This window comes from Lithobates pipiens, unplaced genomic scaffold (genome assembly GCF_037356315.1).
Source record: "Lithobates pipiens isolate NorthernLeopardFrog02 unplaced genomic scaffold, aLitPip1_a1.2 Scaffold_16, whole genome shotgun sequence".
NCBI classification, from domain to species: Eukaryota; Metazoa; Chordata; class Amphibia; order Anura; family Ranidae; genus Lithobates; species Lithobates pipiens.
The window spans coordinates 631,564,545-631,591,647 of record NW_027507748.1 but is presented as its reverse complement, the minus strand read 5'-3'; the positions used below and the strand labels follow the sequence as shown (position 1 = coordinate 631,591,647).

General features: G+C 42.0%; 1 protein-coding gene across 1 annotated transcript in view; it reads right to left on the bottom strand.

The window, feature by feature from the left end:
* Positions 1-27,103, bottom strand: part of FREM2 (FRAS1 related extracellular matrix 2) — a 257,581-nt gene that overhangs the window by 207,041 nt on the left and 23,437 nt on the right. Inside the window, exon 2 of the mRNA XM_077484182.1 lies at positions 21,388-21,477. Coding sequence (XP_077340308.1) covers positions 21,388-21,477 — 90 coding nt within the window. The remainder of the gene's footprint in view (positions 1-21,387; positions 21,478-27,103) is intronic.

Genomic DNA, 27,103 nt, shown 5'->3' with positions numbered 1-27,103 from the left:
GCAGCCCGAGGCATGCCATTCTTGTATTACATAGGTTAAAGTCAATTACTTACACTCCCTAGGGTCACCTGAACTCCCAGGTGTACAGTTTAATGGATCTCCGCACGTGTTGTAAAAATGTCCCTTGGGTAAAGGTCTCTATATAAAAAGAGCTAAGGTCCAGAAAAGGAATAAAAGCGCTGTATACAACCACAACAGGTGGGAATTCTGAAGCTTACGCCAGTTTTAGATCTTTAAATGAGAACTGAAATCCTTTGTTTTTCTAGATTAACGTAAGAAAGTGAACAGCCTATTGTAAATAATTCTACAAACCTTCCAATTAGATTGTAAGCTCTCACGAGCATGACCCTTCAAACTTTATTGTATTGTATTGTACTCTAACTGTATTGTCTTCCTCCTTGTAAAGATCTGCGAAAACTGTTGGTGCTATATAATCCTGAATAATAATAATAATAATAATACAAATGTATTACTATTATTATTATTTATATTATTATTATTAATTGCTTTTAAAGCCCCACAAAAAAAAAAATCTAGCTTTTAGCCAAAACATGCTCCTAGAATGCATCGCAATTTAGCACTCTATGCCCTCGTACACACGGTCGAACATTGCGACATCAAAATCCATCAGATTTTGTCCGAAACTGGTGTTGCATACACACGGTCGGACAAAGTTGTCAGAAAATCCGTTCGTTCGTAACGTGATGCCGTTATTTCGTTACGACGGGACTACGTTCAGGCTAGTAGCCAATAGCTTTGGTCTAGGAATTTGACCTAAGCATGCGTGGCACTTTGTCCGATCGGAATTCTCTACAAATGATCGAACAAAGTCCGATTGGATCATGTTGTCGGAAAATAGCCCAGCTCTAAAACTTTGTCGGTCGGATATTCCGACGGAAACAGTCCGATGTAGCCCACACATGGTCAGATTATCTGACAACACAGTCCGATCAGACATTTTCTGTCGGAATGTCTGACCGTGTGTACAAGGGCTAAGGCTTACCTGCAAGTGGTCCTTTCCAGCACTGCGCTTTAAGCAGGGTAGATAAATATCACTGTTTTTCAAATCTTTTTTTTTAATCAGATTTTTTTTTATTTAAATCTGATGTAGCGATGGTGGACTATACTTGGAATATTATATGCATTCCCCGTCCTTCCTCACCTATAGGATATCCCTTTAATATGATTATTAAGCATTTGTATAAATGGATGTTATAGTGGTTGTATCATGTTATGTGTGATGTTTTGATACAGACAGACAAAAAAGGAAATTAAATAATAAAAGAAATGTCATTTTTTTTGCCAATTTATATACTAAAATCAAATCATGAGGTGGTCAGTCTGTAAAGAATCTGTGTAGGGCTCCTGAAGAAGCCTCCATGACACCCGTACTATTGGGATCTCTGTAGACAGACCGGTGGTGAGTATACTGGTACCGTTGAGGGCTATTAGATAAACTATAATTAAGCATTTCCTGGTTCTGTAAGCATTAATAACAGCAGCAGAGCGCACACCAATGTCAGGATACAGTTGAATACGTTTGTGAAATGATGTAGAAAAAAAATGTTGCCCTGGAGCGTCTTCTTGTCTTTTGACCCTTCCTGTTCCCCAGCAGCCAGGTGCAAGCGACACCTGCCATTTTACTGGAGTAAGCCCTTCAGCCATGTTACACATATCTAGCAAGGATCTAGACATTGCTAACATCAGCTTTACGCATTCTATCAGACCAGCTGGAAATTGTAACATACTTCAAGATAGAGCTGCTAAACAAGACCTCTCTGCCAGGGCCAAGGATCTTCCCCCATGCTGTATCCACAAAGTCCAACACTCCTTAAATCAACATATCCAAGTTTTAAGTACTCAGACCATTACACCCATATCTAAAGACTGCACTCAATACCCCTTCAGATTGGCTGTACCCATACCCCCATGTGTACTGTACTCACCTGCCTGCCGAGCCTGGTAGTCTCTGTCTCCTACTTGACCCAAAGTCATAGTACCCACTTTCCCCAGATTCGCTATATCCACAAAGGCTTACCCATACCAAGTTGCCAATTACTTATCTTACCCAAATTTTAAACACATTGAAACTCACTGTAAAAACAACCCACCAGATTTACTGCATTCACTATAGCCACCAACCCTACATATCTACTGTATTCACAATTACTTGAAGTCTAGGAAACAATTTTCCCAGGATACTAAAACACCCTCATTTATTGTCTCATCGCCCCACTATCGAGATACTGTTTATGGGAAGAGACAGTTTTTTTAAGAAGAAGACAAGGTGATTTTAAAGCTGAATCTTGTAAATTAGGGAAAATGTGTAATGCAGTGCCCGCCCCACCACCACGCACACAACACAAGGGTTAAATGCTTGATAAAGGCTAGTACACAGGGGCGGAATGTCACATTCGGCCCTTCTGTATGGCAGCCAGTCCAACAGAATCCTCTGTTGAAGGGTTATGACGGAAAATGGTTGTCAACCAACTCCCATTCAGAGCTCTCAGCCAATGACCAAGAGCGCTGACTGGAATGTTCTTGCGGGGGGGGGGGGGGCGTCCCCCTGGGTTGAGTGGAAGATAACGAGTAATGTGTACTAGGCTTAAGTAAAATGCAGCATTACTTATGTTAACCCCTGCTCCTGCACTCTCATTCTCTTTCCCGAAGCTCTGACCTGAGGGCAGTCCTTCTGTGTCATCATGTACAATGCAGGGTTTTTAACACCACATTGTTTGTAGAAGAGGCTGGAGTGCTATCATGGCCGCGAGTGTGCTGGAACGGAGGCAGCACTGGGCCGGTCACACAGATTGAGGGAGCCTACAGGAGTAGGGAATAAGGTAGGTATGAGTATTCTGAAGCCCCTAGAATTCAAGTAGAAGTGCGATATTTGATTTAAAAAAAACATATACAGTTTATACTGCCCTATGTAACTACAGCATCAATCCAATGCGGCTCTAAGACAGAGAACTAAGCAATCACATAGCCGCTGATTGCTTAATTGTTGGTCTTAAATGAGACAAGAGCGATGACTGTCAGTCAATGCTCTGTGCTCCACCCCTCCAGCACTCACTGGAGCACTGTACTGTGCAGGGTGTGGTAGTGGCTGGCTCAGTCTCTTGGATGGATCCCAACATTAATGTCAGGATTGTTGCAGAGCCTGGACTGGCTCTGTAATGTCCACTGAGAGTGGACTTTAACCTGCTGTTGACTAAATCTGGGTCATAGGAGGACAGAAATAAGTGCACCTCTGTGACCTAAGAGAGGAATGAGCTTTGACAATACTTCTCCTTTAACCACTAGAGTACCAGCTGCCGCAGTTATACTGCAGCAGGTTGGCTCCACTGGGCAAATCGCCATAGCAGTATGTCAGCTGCTTAAAGACCACTAGGGGGCATGCGTGCTCAGCGATGACAGAGCCAATGCGCGTGCCCGGGGGGGCGTGATGTCCCCTGGGCACCAGCAATCGCTCCTGAGAGAGACAGAATGGAGATCTGCCAATGTAAACAGACAGATCTCTGTTCTGTCAGGATAGAGGAGACAGATCTGTTGTGCACACTAAGTATGAACAGAGATCGGTCTCCTCCTCCAGGCAGTCCCATCCCCCCACCGTTAGAATCACTCCCTAGGACACATATTTAACCCCTTGATCGCACCCTAGTGTTAACCCCTTCCTTGCCAATGACATACAGTAATTAATGGCTATTTTTAGCTCTGATCGCTGTATAAATGTCAATGGTTCCAAAAAAGTGTCAAAAGTGTCTGATCTGTCCGCTGCAATGTTGCAGTCCTGCTGATCACCGCCATTACAAGTACAAATAAATAAATAAATAAATAAATAAATAAAAATGGCATAAATAAATCTTTGTAGACCCTAGAACTTTTGCATAAAGCAATCGATATAGGCTTATTTCGATTTTGGTTACCGAAAATATGTAGAAGAATACATATCGGTCTAAACTAGGGAAGAAAGTTGTTCTTTTATAATTTTTGGGGGGATATTTATTACAGCAAAAAATATTGCTTTTTTTTTTTCAAAATTTGTGCTTTTTTTTTCTTTATAGCGCAAAAAATAAAAAGCGCATAGGTGATCAAATACCACCTCTATTTGTGGGGGAAAAAAATGACGCCAATATTGTTTGGGTACAACGCCGCACGCCAGCGCAATTGTCAGTTAAATCGACACAGTGCCGTATTGCAAAAAAGTGGCCTAAACCATAAGGGGGCAAAGCAGATAAGCCTTGCAGTGCAGGGGGCCCCACTGCAAGGTTACATTATGACTAATTTAATAGTTCAGCTTTAGAATCTCAATCTCCAGTTAGACTGTGATAATGTGATAGCACAGCTTTATGGTAAGATGCCGAATTTGAAAGCATGTTTAGCCTGAGCTCTTCATATGATCCATGTTAAACAACTAGGCCAGGTAGACTAGATATAGGAGCATGGCAAGCTACAGTGGGAAAATATCAGTGTTAGTCCTGGTGATGAGTGTTCCCTGGAAGGTGGGATTGACATCAACATTCATATAGGTTGCAGTTCACATGCATTCTAATGCACTATAGTGTGAAAAAAGGTGATAGTTCTTTGTTCAGCACTTGTGTGTGCGGTCATTCATAGCAGTTTATCTTTTGTTCATCATGCGTTGGGAATGGCCATTAAATGTCAAGAATACATATTGTGTGCCCCATGTCACCGCCATGTGTTCAGCCCCTTTAGAGTAATTCTGTTAAATGCTTAATAATACACCTATTTTTTTTTTTACCTGGGAATGTGAAATACGTGACCAAAGCTGACCTTCAACTGAAATATAACAGAAGCAGGAAGGTGTCACACTTTATTGCTATTCCCAGGCAGTACAGATAACATATCATTCTTGCAAATAATCCTAGCACTACTGCTCAGTACGAGGGAAACTGCTTAGGGTCAGTTTGCCTATGGTTTAGGGACTCCTGTTTGAAATTCGGTGAACCCAAATTTAAGAAGCCCATAGGGTATGCAATTTTCTTTCCTTCCAAAAGAAAACTGTTTGATTTCCCCATAAACACAGTCAGTGTTGATGGGGGAATCCTTCCTGCTGCCCTATTGTGTTTTGCTGGCGGGGGAGCCTTCCCTTCCACTAAAATACAATGATCACTGATTGTGGCTATAGCACCTGGCAGCAATCGCATGAAAACAAATCAGACAGGCTGGTTATACTGATTTCCCTACAACCAGCCTGCCCATAGATGGATCCTGCTGAATCGGCTGAGATTCAATCCTTCTATGGCTGGTTTTATGCCAAATCCTACTGAAGTCTATGGGGGTGGTTCCTGTTATTGAATTCTGGTTAAGGCTAATAGGCAAACTACTGTAATAAAAAAATGGCAAGGCAAACTGGACACTGCCATGGGGGAGAAAATACAAAAACAAATTAAATATCGTACAGCCAGGAGAGAGTCTTTTCTTTGAGGGCATCTGTGAGAATATACAAATGCTTTAAGCAACATGCTTGGGGGTGGCCAAAGCTTTACAATTTGTTATGGAACAGACAGAGAGACCATACACTGACAGCTCATATTTAGCTGTGGAATTGATTTTATCCCCATCCTGATGTGCTTCTTTTAAAATTCAGTTCTTATTATGTACATACACTATATTGCTAAAAGTATTGGGACACCTGCCTTTACATGCAGACAAACTTTAATGGCATCCCAGTCTTAGTCCGTAGGGTTCAATATTGAGTTGGCCCACCCTTTGCAGCTATAACAGCTTCAACTCTTCTGGGATGGCCGTCCACAAGGTTTAGGAGTGTGTCTATGGGAAGTGCATCTTCCAGAAGTGCATTTGTGAGGTCAGGCACTGATGTTGGATGAAAAGACTGGCTTGCAGTCTCCATTCATCCTAATGGTGTTCTATCGGGTTGAGGTCAGAACTCTGTGCAGGCCATTTAAGTTCCTCCACCCCAAACTCGCTCATCCATTTCTTTATGGACCTTGCTTTGTGTACCAGTGAGCACTCATGTTGGAACAGGAAACTGCCATCCCCAAAACTGTTCCCACAAAGTTGGGAGCATGGAATTGCCCAAAATGTCTTGGTATACTGGTGCCTTATGAGTTCCTTTCACTGGAACTAAGGGGCCAAGCCCAACCCCTGAAAAACAACCCCATACCAAAATTCCCCCTCCACCAAATGATTTGGAGGAGTGGCCCAATACTTTTGGCAATATAGTGTGGATGAGTGAGTTTTGCAGAGACTGTGAGCCAGGCCTTCTAGTCCAACATCAGTGCCTGACCTAACAAATGCGCTTCTGGAAGAATGGTCAAACATTCCCATAGACACACTCCTAAACCTTGTGGACAGTCTTCCCAGAAGAGTTGAAGCTGTTTTAGCTGCAAAGGGTGGGCCAACTCAATATTGAATTCTACGGACTAAAGCCTCGTACACACGATCGGACTTTGTACAAACTTTCCCGTGGATTTTTGTACAAAGGGCGTCGGCCATGAACTTGTATTGTATACACACGGCAGGACTTTTTCAGCCAACTTTCACCAAATCACGTGGTTTTCCTGCTCTTTACCACCACCTTTGGTAAACTCTGTATTGCTGTCTGATCTTTTGCATTGGTTCTGAGGATGCGTGTTTGTACTTTGTACAAAAGTCCTATGGTTTTCTGTACACACGATCGGACTTTGCTCCATCGGATGTTTGTTGCCAGAAGGTTTGTCTGTTCGCACAGCCAACAAAAGTCCGATGAAAACCGAAAAAGTTTGTCCGATGGAGCGTGCAGATGTTATCGTAAAACAGCTAATTTGCATGTTTGTTGTCAAAAAGTGTGTATGGGCCTTAAGAATGAGATGCAATTAAAGTACATGGGTGTAAAGGCAGGTGTCCCAATATTTGGTAATATAGTGTATATATTCATACTGCACTCTACAACAGCACAGGAATCAACATATACTGGAGTGGATTTACTTAAGGCGGGTAGACTGTGCACTCATTTTACCTACAGCTTAGTAAATGTGGTAAAGTTCTGCTAATTTCTATCATCCAAGTAACTGCAAACAAAAAAGCTTAGTGCTTTCTTAGTGAATAAGCTCTGGGGAAAATAAGTGCAAATGCACTTACAAAGTGCACAGTCCATTTGCCTTTAATAAACCTGCCCCACTGTGTGGAAACTCTAGACTGGACCTGCTAGATGTGAAACATATCGATATCCCTGTGATGTCGTTTTCTTGTTTTCAAAGCATCCCATAAAGACAACACAGAGCCCGCACGGCCCCGGAGACAGAGGTTCCAAGACCAACAGGGTTAAAAAAAAGGGAACATTTTGCTGCTTGATGCACACATTACTGAATGTCATGTTAAAGCAAGCATAAGTAATCTCAAGCTAATGAAAAATCCACTGTGAAGGTATTGTCCAATCACACATAAACACTTTGTATTTGCACGGACTCAATGGACAGAGCTTGGTTAGGGAGCTTGAACTGTACTCTGGCATTTATTTTCAGCGCTTGGCTACTTAAGTTATTGTTGTCAAAACCTTTATGATGTGAAGGACCCTTAGGCCCCATTCACACCTCAGAGTTTTGTAGCTTGAAGCTCGCAGCTCCAGAATGCTGGAGGAGAAAAAAAAATCAATTATTCTCTATAGAGATGGTTCACATCTCCACGTCACCTGAAGCTCAAAACAATTCTGGAGCTTTTTTTGCAGCTCGAATCGGGCAGATTTGTTTTTGAAGCATTTTTTTGGTCCATAGAAATGCATGGAAATGATTGATTTAAGCGGCTTTAAGTATTTTAGCAAATTTTTGGAAATTCAAAAATGAAATAATAATGAATGCATAAATAATAAAAGCTCCTCACTGTGAAAGTGGCCTAAATAAAATACACAAATAAATAATAATAAAAAAATAAATAAAGTAACCCTAACCTCAATCGCTAATCCTAATATTAACCCCTAATAATAAACCTTAACTCCTAACCCTAATATTACCCGATAATCTTAACCCATAAGCCTAACCTAACAAAATAAATAATAATAAATAAAATAAAATAAATGACAACCTTTAACTCTTAACCCCTTCCAAAAAAATGAAAACAAATTAAAAAATAAGTGGATGAAAAGCTGAAAAACATAGCAACACATTTCTCTATTGGCTAAAAAAAAATAATGCCACAGTTTAAAAACGCTGTACAAAAACATTCAAAAACGCCCAGACAAATGCCTGCAAAAACTCTCAAAAACACAACACTCAAGTGTGAATACAGACATACAAAGATAAGGAACGTTTGGACATTAATTTGACCGCCCCCTTCTTTCTGATCCCATACAAAATGGGCTTATAGAATAGGACAGTCACACAGCAGAGCATAATGTAAACAAAAGGCTAAAGTCCTACTCAAAATGCCCTATGAAATGCATAAAAAAATAAATCTGCCTGCCATTTATCCTGTAGTTATCAGTCCATAAGCAGACCAGTGAGATGAGCAGATCACATTTTTTTTTGGGAATGCCAAGAACAGCTTTCATACACATGAAAGAATAGAGTACAAACCTAATGAACCTAATCTAGCTTGTCCTACTTTCCTTTTTCCTTAGGAGTAGAACTATAGGCAAAACTTTTTTTTTCATTTTGGACAGAGCAAGAGAACCATAGCAAGAGACCCCTGTCAGATTTTGTTTCACCATCTGTGTCCCATTACAGGGATTTCCCTACACTTCCTGTCCCGTAGCCAAACAGAAAGTGAGAGGAAACCCCTGGAGATTAAGGGAATTCCTTGGGGACACCCAGGACACCAGAGCTAATGTCCCCAGTGGAAGATTTCCCCTCTATTACTTTTCTGGGGACAACCCAAAATGTGGGATTTTCTTTTACTTTCACCTTTAATGATAATAGTATACAGGACAAATAGTGAGGGTGCATCTCCTTAACGGGGGTAGAGGCAGCAATAAAAACTGACTGGGGTTCTAATGCAGCCATTCTCAAACAGGGTTCCTCCAGAGGTTGCTAGGGGTTCCTTGAGCTGTGGCTTATGAACCACCTATTTGATGCCTACAGGGTTCAAGGTTCAGCACCACTTCGCAAAGCCAGCATCATGACACCAACTATCTTTTCAGCTGTCTTTAAGGGTGGCATTCTAAACACCACTTTAAGGGGGGCATTCTTCTTATTGACCACTAATATAAGGAGCATTGTTCCTATTGAGACCTGATGATTTGGTTTTAGTAAGGGTTCCTCGAGACATGAAAATTATTTGTGGGGTTCCTCTAGGGTTAAAAGGTTGAGAAAGCCTGTTCTAATGCATCTCCACTCTATTCAAAACTCAAAGAAAAGTTTTGCCTTTAGTTATACATTAAGCCCCCGTACACACGGTCGGAGATTCCGGGAACCAAATCCCTCGGATTAATTCCGACGGATTAATTCCGGAAGTGATGTTGCATACACACGGTCGGACTCAGTTGTCGGAAAATCCGATTGTACATAACGTGATGACGTTATTTCGTTACGACGGGACTACGTTCAGGCTAGTAGCCAATAGCTTTGGTCTAGAAATTTGATCTGAGCATGCATGGCACTTTGTCCGTCGGAGTAGGCTACACATGATCGGAGTATGTCCGATCAGAGCATTTTGTCGGAAAATTTTACCGGCAAGTTGGAAAAGTTGGTGCGTCGGATATTCCAACGGAAACAGTCCGATGCAGACCACACACAGTCGGAATATCCGACAAAACGGTCCGATAGGAAACATTCCATCGGAATCTCCGACCGTGTGTACAAGGGCTAACAGTGTTGTGTTCTTTGAAAGCTGAACTTGTCATATCAGGCCTCCATTCACACTTTAGCATTTTCCAGATTGTCTCCCTTTGCCTTACTATGCTCAACATGCAGAATCCTATTCCTTCTAGGTTTCCCTAAGCACCCTTGTACACTCAGTCACCCTACACTCAAAAAAAAAAAAGCACATGAGCTTTTTTTAGATGTATTCAGTCATTTTCGGCCTAATAGACTCCAGTGAGAGCACCTGTTGTGCTATCTCCATCGGTTGTCTGTTCTGTTTAAGGACCATCAAATGTACTGCAAACGACCATTGTATATGTTAACCCTAATTCCAGCCATAGCATATTTAGTTACAATCCCACATGCTAATGTTTTTCAAAGCTCTTATCAGTGACCATTTTAGGAAATAAGACTAGCACTATTAATACGTTCCACTGGTGTGGAACATTAGGGTAACATCAGGGAAGGACATGAAGAACAGGTCTCCTTGCCAAAATAAACGCGCCGTTTTCCAGTGGAACGAAGGATCAGGTGAGTATAAGCTTTATTCTCACCCCTAGACAAAACGAAAAGCTGGCCCGTGCAGTGCAGGCAAAGCACCACTGTGTGGGAAAACTTTTTTTTTTTCCAGAGCTTGGGCTTTAGGCTGGATTCACACCTATGCATTTTTGGTGCTTTTTGCAGATATGCACTGCAGTCTACTTAACATTGTTTCCTATGGAACACGTTCTGTAGTGCAAATCTGCAAAATGCAAAAAGCACTAAAAATGCATAGGTGTGAATTCAGCCTTAAAGCTGAACTGATACAAAATACACAAAATAAAGTGGTTTTAAAGGCAGAAGTTTTTTTTTATCTTATATAAAAAAAAAAACATTAAGATAAAAAAAATACTTCTGTATGCTGCAGGCCCCCTGAGCTCCCTTAATACTTCTAATACTTACCTGAGCCCTATCTCGATCCAACGATGTTCCACAAGAGTCTCGGCTGTCTGGGACTCTCCCTCTAATTGGATGAGACAGAAGCGCTGCGCCATTGGCTCTCACTGCTGTTAATCAGAGTCATTGAGTCAATGAGGAGAGAGAGGGGGTGGGGCCAGGCAGCAGCCCTGTAGTCTCTATATACAGTGGGGAAAATAATTATTTCATCCCCTGTAGATTTTGTAAGTTTGCTCACTTACAAAGAAATAAAGGGTCTATACATTTTTATCATAGGTGTATTTTAATTTCTAGAGACAGAATATCAACCACAAATGCAGAAAACACATGATACAAATGTTAATTATGGAGTTGCAGTTCAGTGAGTAAAATACGTATTTGATCCCCAAGCAAAACATGACTTGGTGGAGAAACCCTTGTTGGCAATAACAGAGGTAAGACGTTGGTTACCAGGTTTACACAATTCTCAGGAGAGATTTTGGTCCACTCTTGTTTACAGATCTTTTCTAAATCCTTGAGGTTTCCTGGCTGTCTCTTGGCAACTCCAAGTTTCAGCTCCCTCCATACATTTTCTATAGGATTATTGTCTGGAGACTGACTAGGCCACTCCATGACCTTGATGTACTTCTTCTTCAGCCACTCCTTTGTTGCCTTGGTGGTATGTTTTGGGTCATTGTCATGCTGGAAGACCCATGCATGACCCATCTTCAGTGTTCTGGCTAAAGGAAGAAGGTTCTCTTCCAAGATTTTAGAATACATGGCCCCATCCTTTGGACCCTCAATGCGGCAAAGTCGGCCTGTACCTTTAGCAGAGAAACAGCCCCAAAGCATAATGTTTCCATGTCCTTGCTTGGCTGTAGGGATGGTGTTCTTAGGGTCATAGTCAGCATTTTTCTTGATGTGTCGCGTCTGTGTCATCATCATTTGTGCTGCTGCACACTGCTGTCAGTGTCACAGTGGGAGTCAATTACATGTGTGTGCGCCGCCCATTCTAATTTCTAGCCCTCCTGAGTCCTGTGCCTGAGCTACGTACTTACTATTTAAAAAATAAAATAAGAATATCTACCTTAAATCACTAAATATATTTTGAAAAATGTTTTTTTATAAAACAGAATGGGACTCTAATTGTATCTCGGAGGAGTATGAAAAAGCCAAAAAAAAAAAATGATTTATACAAAAGTAAACAGGTTTTTATTAAACTAAAAGACAAAGTTTAAAATACATTACAAATACATTAAAATACATTGCGAATCATGTAGGGCACTCTTTGTATAAACCTGTTGGGAACCAGCACATCCCTGATTTTAAAATTTGAATCACTAAAGACTATAATGTATTTTAAACTTTGTCTTTTAGTTTAACCACTAGAGATCCGCGCTATAGCCAAATGACGGATACAGCATGGACCTCCTTTGCTGGGACGACGTCTATTGACGTTGTCCCGTGCATGAGCGGCCTGCACGCCCCCTGAGGGGTGCGCGCGGCGCGCTCTGTGATCGGCGAGTCTATGAGACTCGCCTGATCACGGATCCAAGCAAGGGGTCGATCCCGACCCCTTACCATGTGATCAGCTGTCAGCCAATGACAGCTGATCATGTGATACAACGGAGCCGGTAATCGGCTATTTTTCCTCCTCGCGCTGACAGCACGAGGAGAGAAAAAAAGAGCTGATCACCGGCGGCCGTGATCGGGACATCAGTCCCGATCACGGCCAGCCCTGCCAGTGCCCACCTGCCCCCTGCCAGTGCTACTTCAGGAATAAATAAGTGCCCCCCGTCAGTGCCACCCATCAGCGCCCATAATGCCACCCAGCAGTGCCCACAGTGCCACCCATCAGTGCCCACAATCTGCCTCAACAACGGTGCTGCACCCCAGTGCCACATATCCGTGCCCATCAGTGTCATCTACCAGTGCCCATCAGTGCCCAGCAGTGCTACCTATCAGAGCCACCTATCAGTGCCACCTATCAGTGCCATCTATCAGTGGTACCTATCAGTGCCCCTTAGTGCCACCCATCCGTGCCACCCATCTGTGCCATCTTATCTGTGCCCATCTTTGCCCATCAGTGCCGCCTTATCTGTGCCCATCAGTACTGCCTTATCTGTGCCTATTGGTGCCACCTTATCTGTGCCTATTAGTGCCGCCTTAACTATGCCTATCAGTGCCCACCAGTGCAGCCTATCAGTGCCCACCAGTGCAGCCTATCAGTGCCGCCTCATCAGCGCACTTCAATGAAAGAGAAAAATGACCTGTTTGCTAAATTTTATAACAAACTATTAAACATGTTTTGTTTTGTTTTTGCATTTTTTTTGTTTTTTTAGCAAAAAATAAAACTCTCAGCTGTAATTAAATACCACCAAAAGAAAGCTCTATTTGTGGGAAAAAAATGATAAAAATTCATTTGGGTACAGTGTTGTATGCCCGCGCAATTGTCATTCAAAGTGCATCAGCGCTGAAAGCTGAAAATTGGTCTGGGCAGGAGGGGGGTTTAAGTGCCCAGTAAGCAAGTGGTTAATAAAAACCAGTTTACTTTTGTATAAATCTGTTTTTTTTTTGTTTTTTTCCATACTCCTCCGAGACACAATTAGAGTCCCATTCTGTTCTATAAAAAAACATTTTTCGAAATATATTTATACATTTTTTTGGGACGGTGCCTCTGTAGGAGTATTCGTGTTCCACGCTCACCCCACCTCTACACATACCTTAAATCACATTGCTAATTGCATATTGTACTTGTTTATAGCCTAAATACTGAAATTTGCACATAAAACTGTAATGTTGTAACTTTTGGAAATACCAGTAAAAACTTGTCTGTGCCAGTAAATTTTGGGTGTTGTGTCAGTAAATTCCCATCTGGTAGGTTGGCAACACTGCTGCAGATTAGACTTCTGGCAGAGCCCACAGTGCTCCAGATAGTTTACCAGGGGTTTCCTTGAAAGATCTGGGCACAGTATTGCTCAAGTGGGCAGCTCTGTAGACTTATTACTTTCTACACATTATTTCATTGACAGATTGCTGGGCAGCCTATAGAAGTCTATGAAGTCTTTTTGTGTTTGCACAAGACTGTGCCAGGCCAGTCATTATATATAACAATTTCTTTTAACAAAGCCGCTAAATATGTCTTTTTTGATCTATACTTTTATTAAACGCAACCAGGTGTGACTACTCACCACTAGAAACAATCTAGAATTTTGAGTTATATTGATTTAATGGGTTTGTCCAGGTGCAAGTACAGCCACATCCAACCTAATCCAGCTCACTGTGCCAAGCCGAACCATCAATTATATCACTTTAAAATGAAATTGTTTTCCAGCTACTTTGGCAAGTGCAAACGCTGAAGTAAATATTAGTTGTTCATTGCTTAAATGAAATCAGAAGCAAATTGCCCATTACCAATATGTAGCCAACGTGTTCCTCTCTATGCCCCAACACATTGGCGTACAATGGAAACAATACCTGTGGACTGAAATAACCTGCGGCAGCTGAATAGAGACAGACAACCAAAACACGGCAGTGCGTGCATTTTCAACATTAGGAAATAGTTCCGAGCACAAGAGGTAACGCCAAGCCATTTTTGAGTATTTTTCATACCCTGAAAAGAGTCCTTGAATCCTCTTAGTGATGTGTTTATTCATCTGGAACTTGGAACCTGCCCAGAAATGTAGGGATAAAAGTTGGCAATGTACATCTGTAGCCAGAATCTACCTGAACTAAGCAAAGCAATGCTTTGATGTCGGCTGTCTGTTGAAGGAGGTGGGACAATGTGACCGGGAAAAGATAACCATTGTATTCCGACATGAAATAGCAGACTGGAAAGTGGCTGCAACAATGACTGACTGGCTGCTCAGAAGCAGCCCATATACAGGCAGACCCCCATCAAGTCTGATAAAATAAAATAAAAATTACATTAAGGTATGTATGAAGCCATCAAGACTTAAAGAATAAGTTTACCTTTACAAAAAGAAATAATAAAATGCAAATTTTTATGCATGTAAAAAATTAGCATTTATTATTGTTTTGTAGGGCTGTTACTGATTAAAAATTTCGTGTTCGATTAATCGATTTTTTTTTTAATCCATTAATCGACTAATTTCGATTAATTATAACACACATACATATCCAATTACTTTTAGCTGATCTCCTTGCATTGCAACTCTGCATTAGTCAGTAGTAAATGCGGTATACACTATATACAATCACCTGATACTAGTTAGTTTCCACAATCCATGACTTAACTTCACAGTTCACACAAATACGTTTTAAATTCAAACTGTAGCACTGACGTAAGTAATTTTTTTTTCCACAGTAGCGTGACAACCCCTCCACCTCTGGTCTAACTCTCACCTCACTCTCACCTCTCACATCATGGCATGGACCCCTATGCAAACAGGTGGTCATGCAAGCGGGTATCAAAAGGGTTAACACGGACCATAAACTTCTCTCACGTCTCCTTAGATGTCAGCAAGGATGCCAGGTCATGGGTAGAAAGAAAAGATCTAATTGCTCACCGCTTAAGTATAAGATTACATTTTTGTGTTCAAACACAAACTACTCACATAAAGATGATAAAAACAGTATGTAAAGCCGACAATCGTGTTACTTTTGTAGGGCAGCAGCAGGTGACGTCATGCGTAACTCCTCCCCCGTATGCGTTATGTTCAAGCAGAACATTAACGTCATCGGACTCCTCCCCCCTACCCTTCGTTAGCAGACGAAGGCACTTGGGGAAGGGGGGAGGAGTCCAGTGACATCGATGTCTGTGACGTCACCGGATCTCTGACGGAACTCCCCGAAGACCTGGAAGAATTTTGATCGATCAAAAAAATGAATCACTTAATCAAGGAATTAATCTTTAATTTCCACAGCCCTATTTTTGTGCAAAAGGACCTGTAGAACATTGCACCCACAGACAGCGGATCATGGGTGTAATGTTATGGCCCTGCAGACTGCCTGTGTATCTGTCTGACCATACCTTCAATATGGCCAGGCAGTTGTACTGTGACAGGAAGCATGAATGAACTGCCACAGCGCTCATCAGTACCATGGTAGTTTATTAAGAACTACAAGCCGATAGCCGCAAAGGCTGTCGGACCTTGTAGTTCTCCCATTTACAGAACACTGTGAATGGATGAGGCAGCTGGGCAGGCTTAGCCCCACACGGCCGCGTTTGTTGCAGATTACGACAGCTAATTGCGGGGACTGTCAGAACGGGGGATCAGGGGGAGTGGGGTCCACTGCATCTGTAACATGTCACAAGTTACCCAGAATATGGGTGTAACATATAACATGTTACAAAAGATGAACTTATCCTTTAATGACCACAGTGCCAGATAAGCCTTATTATTAGGGTTGGGCCAATACTGTTTTATTTTTATCTGTGAGTACGAGTACCGATACTTTTGGTCAAGTACTCACCAATACCGGGTACCGATACTTTGCTGTGCGATTTGCGTCAATACAAAATGAATGATCGCAAATTGTACAGCAAAGAATTGCATGCAATTTGAATTTGAACAGGAATGCATTGCGGTTTCCCCCACCACTTGTGTGTGTGAGCCCAGTACAAAAAAGGAAGCTCCATCTAGTGGGCAGTTTATTAAAAATGTTATAACTCGCAATAAAGTACATATCTGCTCAAATCCAACTTTGCATAGTGCCCACGTCCCACCAATGATAGAAAACCACGGCCATTGGAGCTGCTCACAGGCCTAGAGAAGAAGTTCCGGGATACCTGTGGGTTATAGGACGGAAGTTATGTCTGCTTGGGGGTGGACCTCCTATACATTTCCTATTATGACCACCTATACATCGCCTCCAACCTGGTGAGCACCTCCAGCAGCCATGGTTTTCTATAATCGGTGGGTCGGGGACAGGCAAGCAGAGGGACTGGCAGGAACACCAGGGATTTCACACAAAGGAAGCAATACAATGAGAACAGGATACTTTTTCATACAAGTACATGGTAGATCAGGCACATATCAGCAATATGAAACATTGGGTTTACATATTCTTCAAAGCAGACATTTTCGACCTACACTCAAAATACCTTAAAAAACAACAGCCAATTATACTTTAATTCAGTTATAAAGTTACTTACATGCAATGGATTTCCACTTCCTTAGCGAGGCACTGGTGATGTCGTTCTGACCCCCAAGGAAGTTCACATCACCAGTGCCTTCCAGGGAGATCTCATCTGTAAACTATGAGATCCTGCAGGATTTCACAAAATCTCACAAGATCTCAAGGAAAGGGCCTTCTTCTGTTATTGTTTATACAGTGCCCTGGCTTCAGCAACATAAGTGAGCAATGTCGCCTACATTGCCATAGTCATGGCAATGTATGAAAAACAACGAACAGCACCAGATCTCATACAAGGCATGAATAAGATCTGACGTGACATCATCGGTGAGCAAGCAACAAAAATGAAGAAGAGGAAGCCAGCTACAGTTGATGTCTACTATTCAAGATGGCAATACGGAGAAGGACAAGAGCAGCATTAGCATCTGGCATCCCAGAATGCAAGGGGGCAAACAAATATAATTAGATGTCTCTATCTTGGTATAGTAAAGGTGGCAGTATCGTATAAGGGGGAAGGTCCAGGTTAGGTTCTGCTAGGGGTTATGCAAGAGAATACCATAAAGATCAAGAAACAGCAGAATAATCTGTACAATCACCAAAAGGTTACAAGATCTGCACAGAGCAGAATTAGAATATCTAGGAATGGGAGAACTTTACAGGTACTGGTACATTCAGGTGAAAGAACTAAATCAGTCTGATGTAAGTGATTGCCACAATCAAAAGAGGTCCACCACAATTTTGTTCGGCAGATACACAGCGTGGGGGGTGATTTCCTCTTATATGGAACTGAAGGAACCATCTGCTGACTTCTCCAACAAGATCTCTCAGAATTCAGATTGTTTCCCAAGAAAATATGTCCATGGCTACCTTGGCCAGGAAATAGAGCGGACGTTACCTGAAGATGGAATCAAATGACTTGTGTGTGACATCATTCCAGACTGATCCGTCTATGCAATTCTATACAGGAATGTCAGAGTGCAGACCGGGGATAACATGCCTGAACAGAGAGAGGCAAGATCCCATGTCAGCCCCAGTGTCAGGTGGCATAGGGTGTTATTGACGGGCTGTGACAGAGAAGATTATGGCCCCTAAGCACAGTTGCCAATCAAGACCCTGAATAGATACTTAGCATTTGTGCTGAAATAGCGTGAATTTGTCATTTTATCCAGTGCTCCAACTGTATCTGCATATTGCATTCCGAAATAAAAGCATGATATTACTGGATTATATGTCAAACACAAAAATACAGGTAACGGCTAGTTCTTGCTATAGCATAAGGACTTAAATATAAAACTAAAAAGAAGAAAATGATGCGTATACTGACAACGGCATGGTGCCTGGTAGCCCTGAAAATGGAAAAGCACTGAACCTATCTCCCTAACAGATCTCAATACGAGGAATAGGGATGTCTAAAGGGATGAAATACCTTACAGCTTCTCTGATGGAAAGATACAATAAAATCTGGGAAGTATGGCACATTATAGAAAGCTCCATATGATTTTCATAAGCTTCTATATTGGTCCATGTATGGGATTGGGATGGGGGGTGGCTCTGGTCCCGTAAGGAGACTCTTCATGATTCTTCATCCTATGTCACATATTTATTTTATTTTGTGACCTTCTTTTTCCTCTCTATTTTTTTTTTTTGATGGTTTCCCCATATTTCCTTTTTGATGCCATGTGTTTTACAAGCTGATGTTATTAACACTGACTATACACGCCTGTTGGTGGCACTGAACTTCTTGAAGGCACTTCTTTATTGCCTGTTGCAATGCAATGACAGTTGATCCTCTGGCTGTTGTGTTGCCACCTTTAGTGCGCATGCTTTGCAAGTTTACAGTAAGAAAAACTTGCTCGCTGTGACTATTTTCGTTAATTATAGGAGAGGTTCCAGCACTTTGATTAAAATGTCCTCCTCTTGCGCTAGTCGAGATGATTTAGAGAGGCTTCTTTTCCCTGCTAGCCACCCCATGGGATGCACATTCCACAAGCTGAAATATACCTAAAAATCACTTTTATGTTTTTTTTTTTTTCCTCTTAAATTAGAAAAGAGATTTTTCTTTAAACACATAGCCGCAACTAGATGCGTCATCAGAATCTTGCTGCTCCTCCTACAGATCTCACAACGATCTCGCAGGGAGCAAGTAGGAAACAGTATTTGCAGGTGCTCCCAAAGAAGCACATGTACTTTTTTAGTTTTGAACGAGAAGCTTTAAATGGGCATGACTAAATATAATTAGAATCTTGCTGATGTGCTTTGGTAAATGCGTTTCAAATCACACAGATGTGAAGGAGGTCTAAAATGCAGCAGGTGTCAAATTAAAAAAGAAAGAAGGTACACATGTCCCTTTAAATTCTACGCAGGGTGAATTAAAAAAAAAGTGTAAAAAGCTAAAAAAATAAATGAATACATCAAATTAAATCAACAATTCATATAGATGCAAATTAACATATACTTTCTCAATACCAGCTAAAAAAATACAATATGTATATATATAATTAAAATAGATATAAAATTACCATCAATTTTTTATTTCTATTTTTATTTTCGTTTTAGCACTGTTTTAGTATTTATCTGATGCAAGGAGGACTTTAGCTCTGGTTTTACTACTGTAATACTTTATATTATATATATTATATATATATATATATATATATATATATATATATATATATAATTTTTTTTTATTTATTTTTTTATTGGTATTGAAAAGGTTTGTTTTCATTTGCATTTATATGAATTATTGATTGGATTTTGTGTATTCATTTATATATTTTGCTTTTCGCACAATTTTCGATTTTGATACCCTGTGCAGGATTCAAAGAAACATCCACACTTTTTTTCTTTGTTAATTTTGAGCTCAAGTCTGCTATTCAGACCTGGTTAGGTGCTGCAACCATACTTTTTTTGACTAAGCGCAAGTTTATTATATATAATTTTCTATATATGTCAAATTACAAAACACCTCCTTGACTTCCAGATCATACGGTGTAAAGAGGAAATGGAGGAAGCATTCTGTATGTCTCAGTGCTGGTCAGGCAGGCAGTGAAGGAGGTTTTTGCTGCCTGACACCACTTGGATACTAAAAACTTGGAGCGTGGCTAGGACAGCATAGGGAATGCCTCTCACTTCTCGCTTGTCCTAGAAGTGATCTTTGTCCAAGTATACTTGATTATAGAAAGGGATTTCCAGCATCTGCTGTACGCAAACTGAACACAACTAGGCCTTAAGTTCCATAGGGACCTTATACAGTTGCACAATCTTCACAAATACTCAGCTGTCCGTGACTTCAGGCACCAAATCTGGGTCTACCCTACATATGTGACCATTTCTGGTCTTCTAAGCAATGGGTAATAGAACCATGGTACAGATCTACAATTATGACATTGTTTTTTCAGTGTTTAGATTAGCAGTTGGGTGATAAGGAGGAAAGAGTTATGATAAGAGTCTTGCCTCATGATACCCCTGGGGGGGGGGGGTAACCAAAGACCCTTTCCATCCAGCCCTTTCCATCAATCACTACTGAAGATATAAGCCAATGTGGGTGCTTCCCAATGGAAATCAATCATGTACAATAATGACGTAGGGAGGCTCCCAATGTATATGTCACATCACAAAAACCTGACTAATAACACAACTACTTGCCTATGAAGTATGAGCATTATTATTACACCACGGCTTTAGCAAAATTATCTTCTTCCAACAGTAAATTATAACAAGGACCAGCTGATTAACAGAAAAGACACAAAGGGGGAGATTTATTAAAACTAGAGAGTGCAAAATCTGGTGCAGCTGTTCACAGAAACCAATCAGCTTCCAGGTTGTATTGTCCAAGCTTAATTGAACACAATGAAGTTATACCTCGTACACACGTTCCGATTATCGTACGACCGATCGTTCACATTTTGTTGCATACAACTAAGATCGAATACAACAGTGCAAACTGTGTGTAAGATTTTTGTCGTACGATTCTGGAACAATCTTCCGTCGTGCGTAGCTACGTATTTTAAATGATGTCAAATACGTGTGACCTGTGTGTCCTTCTGGTTTATTTTCGTGTTTCCGATCATGCGTGGTGTTTGTCGAATGACATTTATCGGACGCATACTGTACTGGCTATACGATTGTCGTACGACGGGCTGTCATCCAACCAAAGTTTTCCTGTTTGTCCCTTCGGATTTGGTTGGACGGACTGTCGCGATCGGCTGTCGAAAGCTGCGTACTAACGAACAGATTATCGCACGATCTGTCCGAAAGCGGCTTTTGTGGTCCGATAATCGGAACGTGTGTACGGGGCATTTTAAGCCGGTTGGCTGCCATGCACACCTGCACCAGATTTTGCATTCCCCAGTTCTAGTAACTCAACCTCAATGTAACAATAGGCATAGATGAATTACGTTTATCAAGATGTAGGCTTCAATACCCAATAAAAATGGTACCTTGAAGTGGAAATCCAGCTATAACTTTTAAATGTAGTTTTTGGATACAGTGAATAGCGTGTTCACACTTGTAAAAAATAAAAAGCTTTGGCTTGAGTTCCACTTTCCAACATCATTAGCCTGTAATCTGCATGATTGGCTAGAAATTCTGATAGATGGACAAGCTCTGTACTCACCACTGTCTTCCACTGTGAAATAGAAGATATCACTAGTCGCGTTTTCTTTGTCTCGTAAAACGTAGCAGATTTTCATATCATCGATGTCCGCTGCAATCAGAAAAAAGAAAATGGCTTAGTTCAGAACTGAACTGACACAGCTAAGCAAGTTAGACCATGTGCCTGTGACACAATGTTCAAAATCATTGTCTATAATTGATGACTATTAGAAATCTCTGAAGTAAAGCTGGTTATTTATTAGTAGAGCTACCCCAATTATGTAGGTGGATGAGATTTGATCATAGAAGCCTATGAGAGTATGGTGGCCAAATGGGTATATGGTTCCCTTGTAAGCTAAAGTCTTGTATTTGATTTACACTACCAAAGTGGACTAATCATCAATATAAAAGGCATTTACATACACTTAAACCAGTATGGCAGACATCAGTGTTTCCATATTACACTATGGTTTAGATCAAGGGTCTCCAAACTTTCTATTCAAAGGGCTAGCTTAAAGTCCTTAAGGGTTTATGGAGCCATACTGTGGCCATTGGGAGTACATACTGCCCCACTGTTGGTTTTATTGCAAGGAATAGTGCCCCATCGTTGGTGTCAGTGGAAGGAATAGTGCCCCATCAATGGTGTCAGGGGGAGGAATAGTGCCCCATCAATAGTGTCAGAGGGAGGAATAGTGCCCCATCAATAGTGTTAGAGGGAGGAATAGTGCCCCATCATTGGGGTCAGTGGAAGGAATGATGTTCCATCATTGGTGTCAGTTGGAGGAGTAGTGCTCCAAGGGCTGGATAAAGGCAAGCAAAGGGCCACATTCAGCCCTCCGGCCACCATTTAGAGACAACATACAAAACAATTCTCCTGCTCTTGGGTGCTGGGTCTATAGGTGTGTGGTGCAGTCTACCCTTTTTTATTGTATGGAATGTCACTGGTCTTGCTGCCCTCCTCAGAACAATGGGTGCCCTTAGAGCTGAAAGGTCACAAGGTCGATGCGCCCTCCCTTCTTTTTATTTGTTTCACCATTTAGAGACCACTGGTTTAGATTAGATTAGATTTCTTTCTTAGGATTCATAAAAATCTACCACTCCTGATCTCTCTTTTGTGTCGTAAAGTTTTGGACATTGTAGGTGTTTTATGTCATTAGAGACTGCGCACTCTACTGATTTAGTCAGATATAACTTTCCTTTTTCCATAGAAATACAGAAAGGAGCACCAGATCAAAAACAGGTGAAAGAGTCCAAGATCATTTTACAGTATAAGTTCACCTTTACAACAAAAAAAAAAAAAAAAAAAAGCTCATTCTTTTGCATGTAAAATATTTTTTTGTAATGGACCTGTAAAGCATTGCGCCCATGATCAGCAGATCAACGTAGGTGTAATGTCACGGCCCTGCAGACTATCAGAATATCTGTCCTACTGTACCTCCGATAAGGTCAGGAGGTTACACTGTGACAGGAAGACATACAGGCGGTGCCCAGGTTACAAACAAGATAGGGACTGTAGGTTTGTTCTTAAAGTGGTGTTCCACCCAAAAAAAAAAAAAAAATCACGAATGTGCCTAAAAAAAAAAAAGTTGTAATTTATTTACTCTGGCTGTTGCTAGGGGGTCCCTTGTAGTTTGCCTCCTTCAATGCCTGGGAAAATGCATGTAAAGTAGCATTTACAATTTCCAATGGCATTCACACCAGTGCTTTCAGTTCCAGGGCTTTCCAGTTCCACAAAAAAAAGTAGCAAATTTTTCCTGCACTGGACTGTACTGGATCGCAGTAAAATGCATCACAAAATGCACTGAAATGCACTAGGCCCTAGTATAGTGAAAAATACAAGAAAAAAGAAAAAAAGCACCTGCAATGCATCTGGAAATGCAGCAAAAATGAACAGGAATGCATCAAAAATGTGTTAAAACCGCACATACGGAAACGCATCCGGAATGGATCTGGAGTGCATTTTTGGGGTGTGAACCAGCCCTTAAAGAGGAAGTAAACCCTGATGGGTTTACTTCCTCTTTCATTCCCTGCAAAGGTAAAGCATAATGGACTACTATGCATCGCATAGTAGCCCATTATGTGTCACTTACCTGACACAGGAGCCAGCGATGTCACCGATGTCACCGCTGTCCCCTGTAGTCCGGCGCATCCATCTTCTCGGTGGGTCTTCGCTGCTCCGCCGCTGTCATTCGGTGAAGCCGCGATGATGTCACTCCCGCGCATGCGCACGGGAGCCGCCACGCGTGGCATATTCGCCGTTGACGGTGCCGCGCTCAGTGCGCCTGCGCGCCGCTGTCTACGGCGCATGCGCCGTAGACAGCGGTGCCTGTCTTTCGGCAAATATCTCCTAAACCGTGTAGGTTTAGGTTTAGAAGATATTTCTTGGACCTACAGGTAAGCCTTAATCTAGGCTTACCTGTAGGTCAAAGTGTGTTGTAAGAGTTTACAACCACTTTAATGTCGCTGAAGCTGACTGTAGACATCGGAGAAGAGAAGCACGCTCCAGCCTTCTCCCAGTGTTTGCTGACGCAGCTCTATACAGATATATTAACCACTTTCAGACCGGACCATTTTGCTGGTAAATGACCAGAGGTCTTTTTACAATTTGGCACTGCGCTGCTTTAACTGGTAATTGCGCGGTCATGCAATGTTGTACCCAAACAAAATTTGCGTCCTTTTCTTCCCACAAATAGAGCTTTCTTTTGATGGTATTTGATTGCCTCTGCGATTTTTATTTTTTGCGATATAAACGTAAAAAGACCGCAAATTTTGAAAAAAAATGATATTTTCTACTTTTTGTTATTAGAAAAATCCAATAAACTCAATTTTAGTCATACATTTAGGCCAAAATGTATTCAGCCACATGTCTTTGGTAAAAAAAAAGTCAATAATTGTATATTTATTGGTTTGCGCAAAAGTTGTCACATCTACAAACTAAGGTACGTTTTCTGGAAATTACGCAGCTTTTAGTTTACGACTGCCTATCTCATTTCTTGAGGTGCTAAAATGGCAGGGCAGTACAAAACCCCCCCAAATGACCCCATTTTGGAAAGTAGACCCCCTAAGGAAATTGATAAGAGGCATGTTGAGCCCATTGAATATTTTTTTTTTTTTGCCTCAAGCGATTGAATAATGACAAAAAAAAAAAATTTTTTTTTTTTTACACAAAGTTGTCACTAAATAATATATTGCTCACACATGCTATGGGCATATGTGAAATGACACCCCAAAATAAATTCTGCTGCTTCTCCTGAGTACGGGGATACCACATATGTGGGACTTTTTGGGAGCCTAGCCGCGTACGGGGCCCCGAAAACCAAGCACCGCCTTCAGGCTTTCTAAGGGCGTAAATTTTTGATTTCACTTCTCACTACCTATTACAGTTTTGAAGGCCATAAAATGCCAAGATGGCACAAAACCCCCACAAATGACCCCATTTTAGAAAGTAGACACCCCAAGCTATTTGCTGAGAGGCATGTTGAGTCCATGGAATATTTTATATTTTGCCACAAGTTGCGGGAAAATTACAAACTTTTTTTTTTTTTTCACAAAGTTGTCACTAAATGATATATTGCTCACGCATGCCATTGGCATATGTGAAATGACACCCCAAAATAAATTCTGCTGCTTCTCCTGAGTACGGGGATACCACATATGTGGGACTTTTTGGGAGCCTAGCCGCGTACGGGGCCCCGAAAACCAAGCACCGCCTTCAGGCTTTCTAAGGGCGTTACAGTTTTGAAGGCCATAAAATGCCAAGATGGCACAAACGCCCCCCAAATGACCCCATTTTGGAAAGTAGACACCCCTAAATTTAGGGGTACACTAGTGAGACTAGGTAATAAATGGCGGGTGCCCTGAAACTATAAAAAAATAACTAACCAATCAGAGTCACCTGTAACAGTTATATGGTGATCACTGGTGAAAGGGTTAACTAGGGGGCAATCAGGGGGCTTTATGCGGTAGTATATGGGGGTCCCTGGCGCTATAAAAATCTGCGGCAAACCTAAATACCTACCTGCCTAACTAGCGTCACCTGTGACACTAATACAGCGATCAGAAAAACGATCGCTTATTAGGCTGGGTTCACACTGGAGCGATGCGGGAACGCCACGAATCCGCGGCGGGTTCCCGCATCGCATGCCTCCCGGCGGCAGTTTACACTGCCCTATGCGAACTGCTGGGAGTGTCAGTGAAATGTTAATGACACCCCCAGATCAGTTCGCATATCGCAGTGCGATCTGCAAACTCGGATCGCATGGTGTGAACACCCATGCGATCCGATTCTGCTGCGGGCCAAAAAAAGGGTCCCGTGCGAATTTGCGGCGGGTGCGATGCGAATTCAGCCATACTATCTGTATGGCTGAACTCGAATCGCACAGAGATCGGATGTGATTTGCACTGCAGTGCGGTGCGAATCACATTCGTTCTCATAAACCGCTGCAATGTGAACCCAGCCTTAGTGACACTGGCGACGGGGGGTGATCACAGGGTTAAACCTTTATTGGGGGGGTTAGGGGGGTACATTAGAACTAAAGGGGGCTAACCCTAACTGCCCTAACAGTTATTACAGTCACAAATGACACCAATGCAAAAAAAAAAAATGACATTGGTGTCACTGTGACTGGGGGGCAGGGGTAATTGGGGGGGTGATCGGGGGGGTGTGAGTGTGCCTGGCATGTTCTACTGTGTAGTGTCGTGTTGGTGCAACTCACCGATCCTCTCTCCTCGGTGTCGGAACGAAAAATACCGACACGGAGGAGAGAATACATCACTTCCTCTCCTGTGTTTACATTACAGGAGAGGAAGTGATGTCACGGAGGATTTTCATTCGTCGGGAGCGATCGCGAGGGGGTGGCCATGAATGAATGGCCGTCCCCTCATCCGGGATCGCTCCCGAACGAATACCGACCGCCGCAGGCACCGGGCGGGGGCCCGATCGGGCCCCCGACCCGCGGGCAGGCAAGGACGTACATGTAAGCCCTTATGCCTGCCCGTGCCATTCTGTCGACGTACATCGTCGTGCGGCGGTCGGGAAGTGGTTAAGGTCTGTTCAGGCCATGGAAGAGTCTTTAGAGCAGTGGGCAATCCCAACACCAGTGTACAGTGCATCCAGAAAGTATTCACAGGACTTTACTTTTTCCACATTTTGTTATGTTACAGCCTTATTCCAAAATGGATTAAAGAGGGATTCCACCTACAAAAAAAATATTAAAAGCCAGCAGCTATAAATACTACAGCTGCTGACTTTTAATAAATAGACACTCACCTGTCCCAGGGTCCAGTGATGTTGGCAGCCGAGACCGATCAATCGCTCGGGTCTCGGCTGCTGCCGCCACCATTCTAGGTGAGGGAATCAGGAAGTGAAGCGTTGCGGCTTCACTTCCCAGTTCCCTACTGCGCATGTGTGTGTCCCAGCATACAGCGTGGCGGGACAGGAAACGGCATAGACTCCCGTACGAGTCTATGCCTGGAAGTGGGTGCAAATATCTGACTTAGACAGGTATCTGCATCCCCCTCCCCCCTGAAAGGTGCCAAATGTGACACCGGAGGGGTGGAGGGTTCCGATGAGCGGAAGTTCCACTTTAGGGTGGAACCTTGCTTTTAAGTTCATTATTTTCCTCAAAACCGTACAAACAATACCCCATAATGACAATGTGAAAAAAGTTTGTTTGAAATCTTTTCAAATTTATTAAAAATAAAAAAATTGCATATACATAAGTATTCACAGCCTTTTC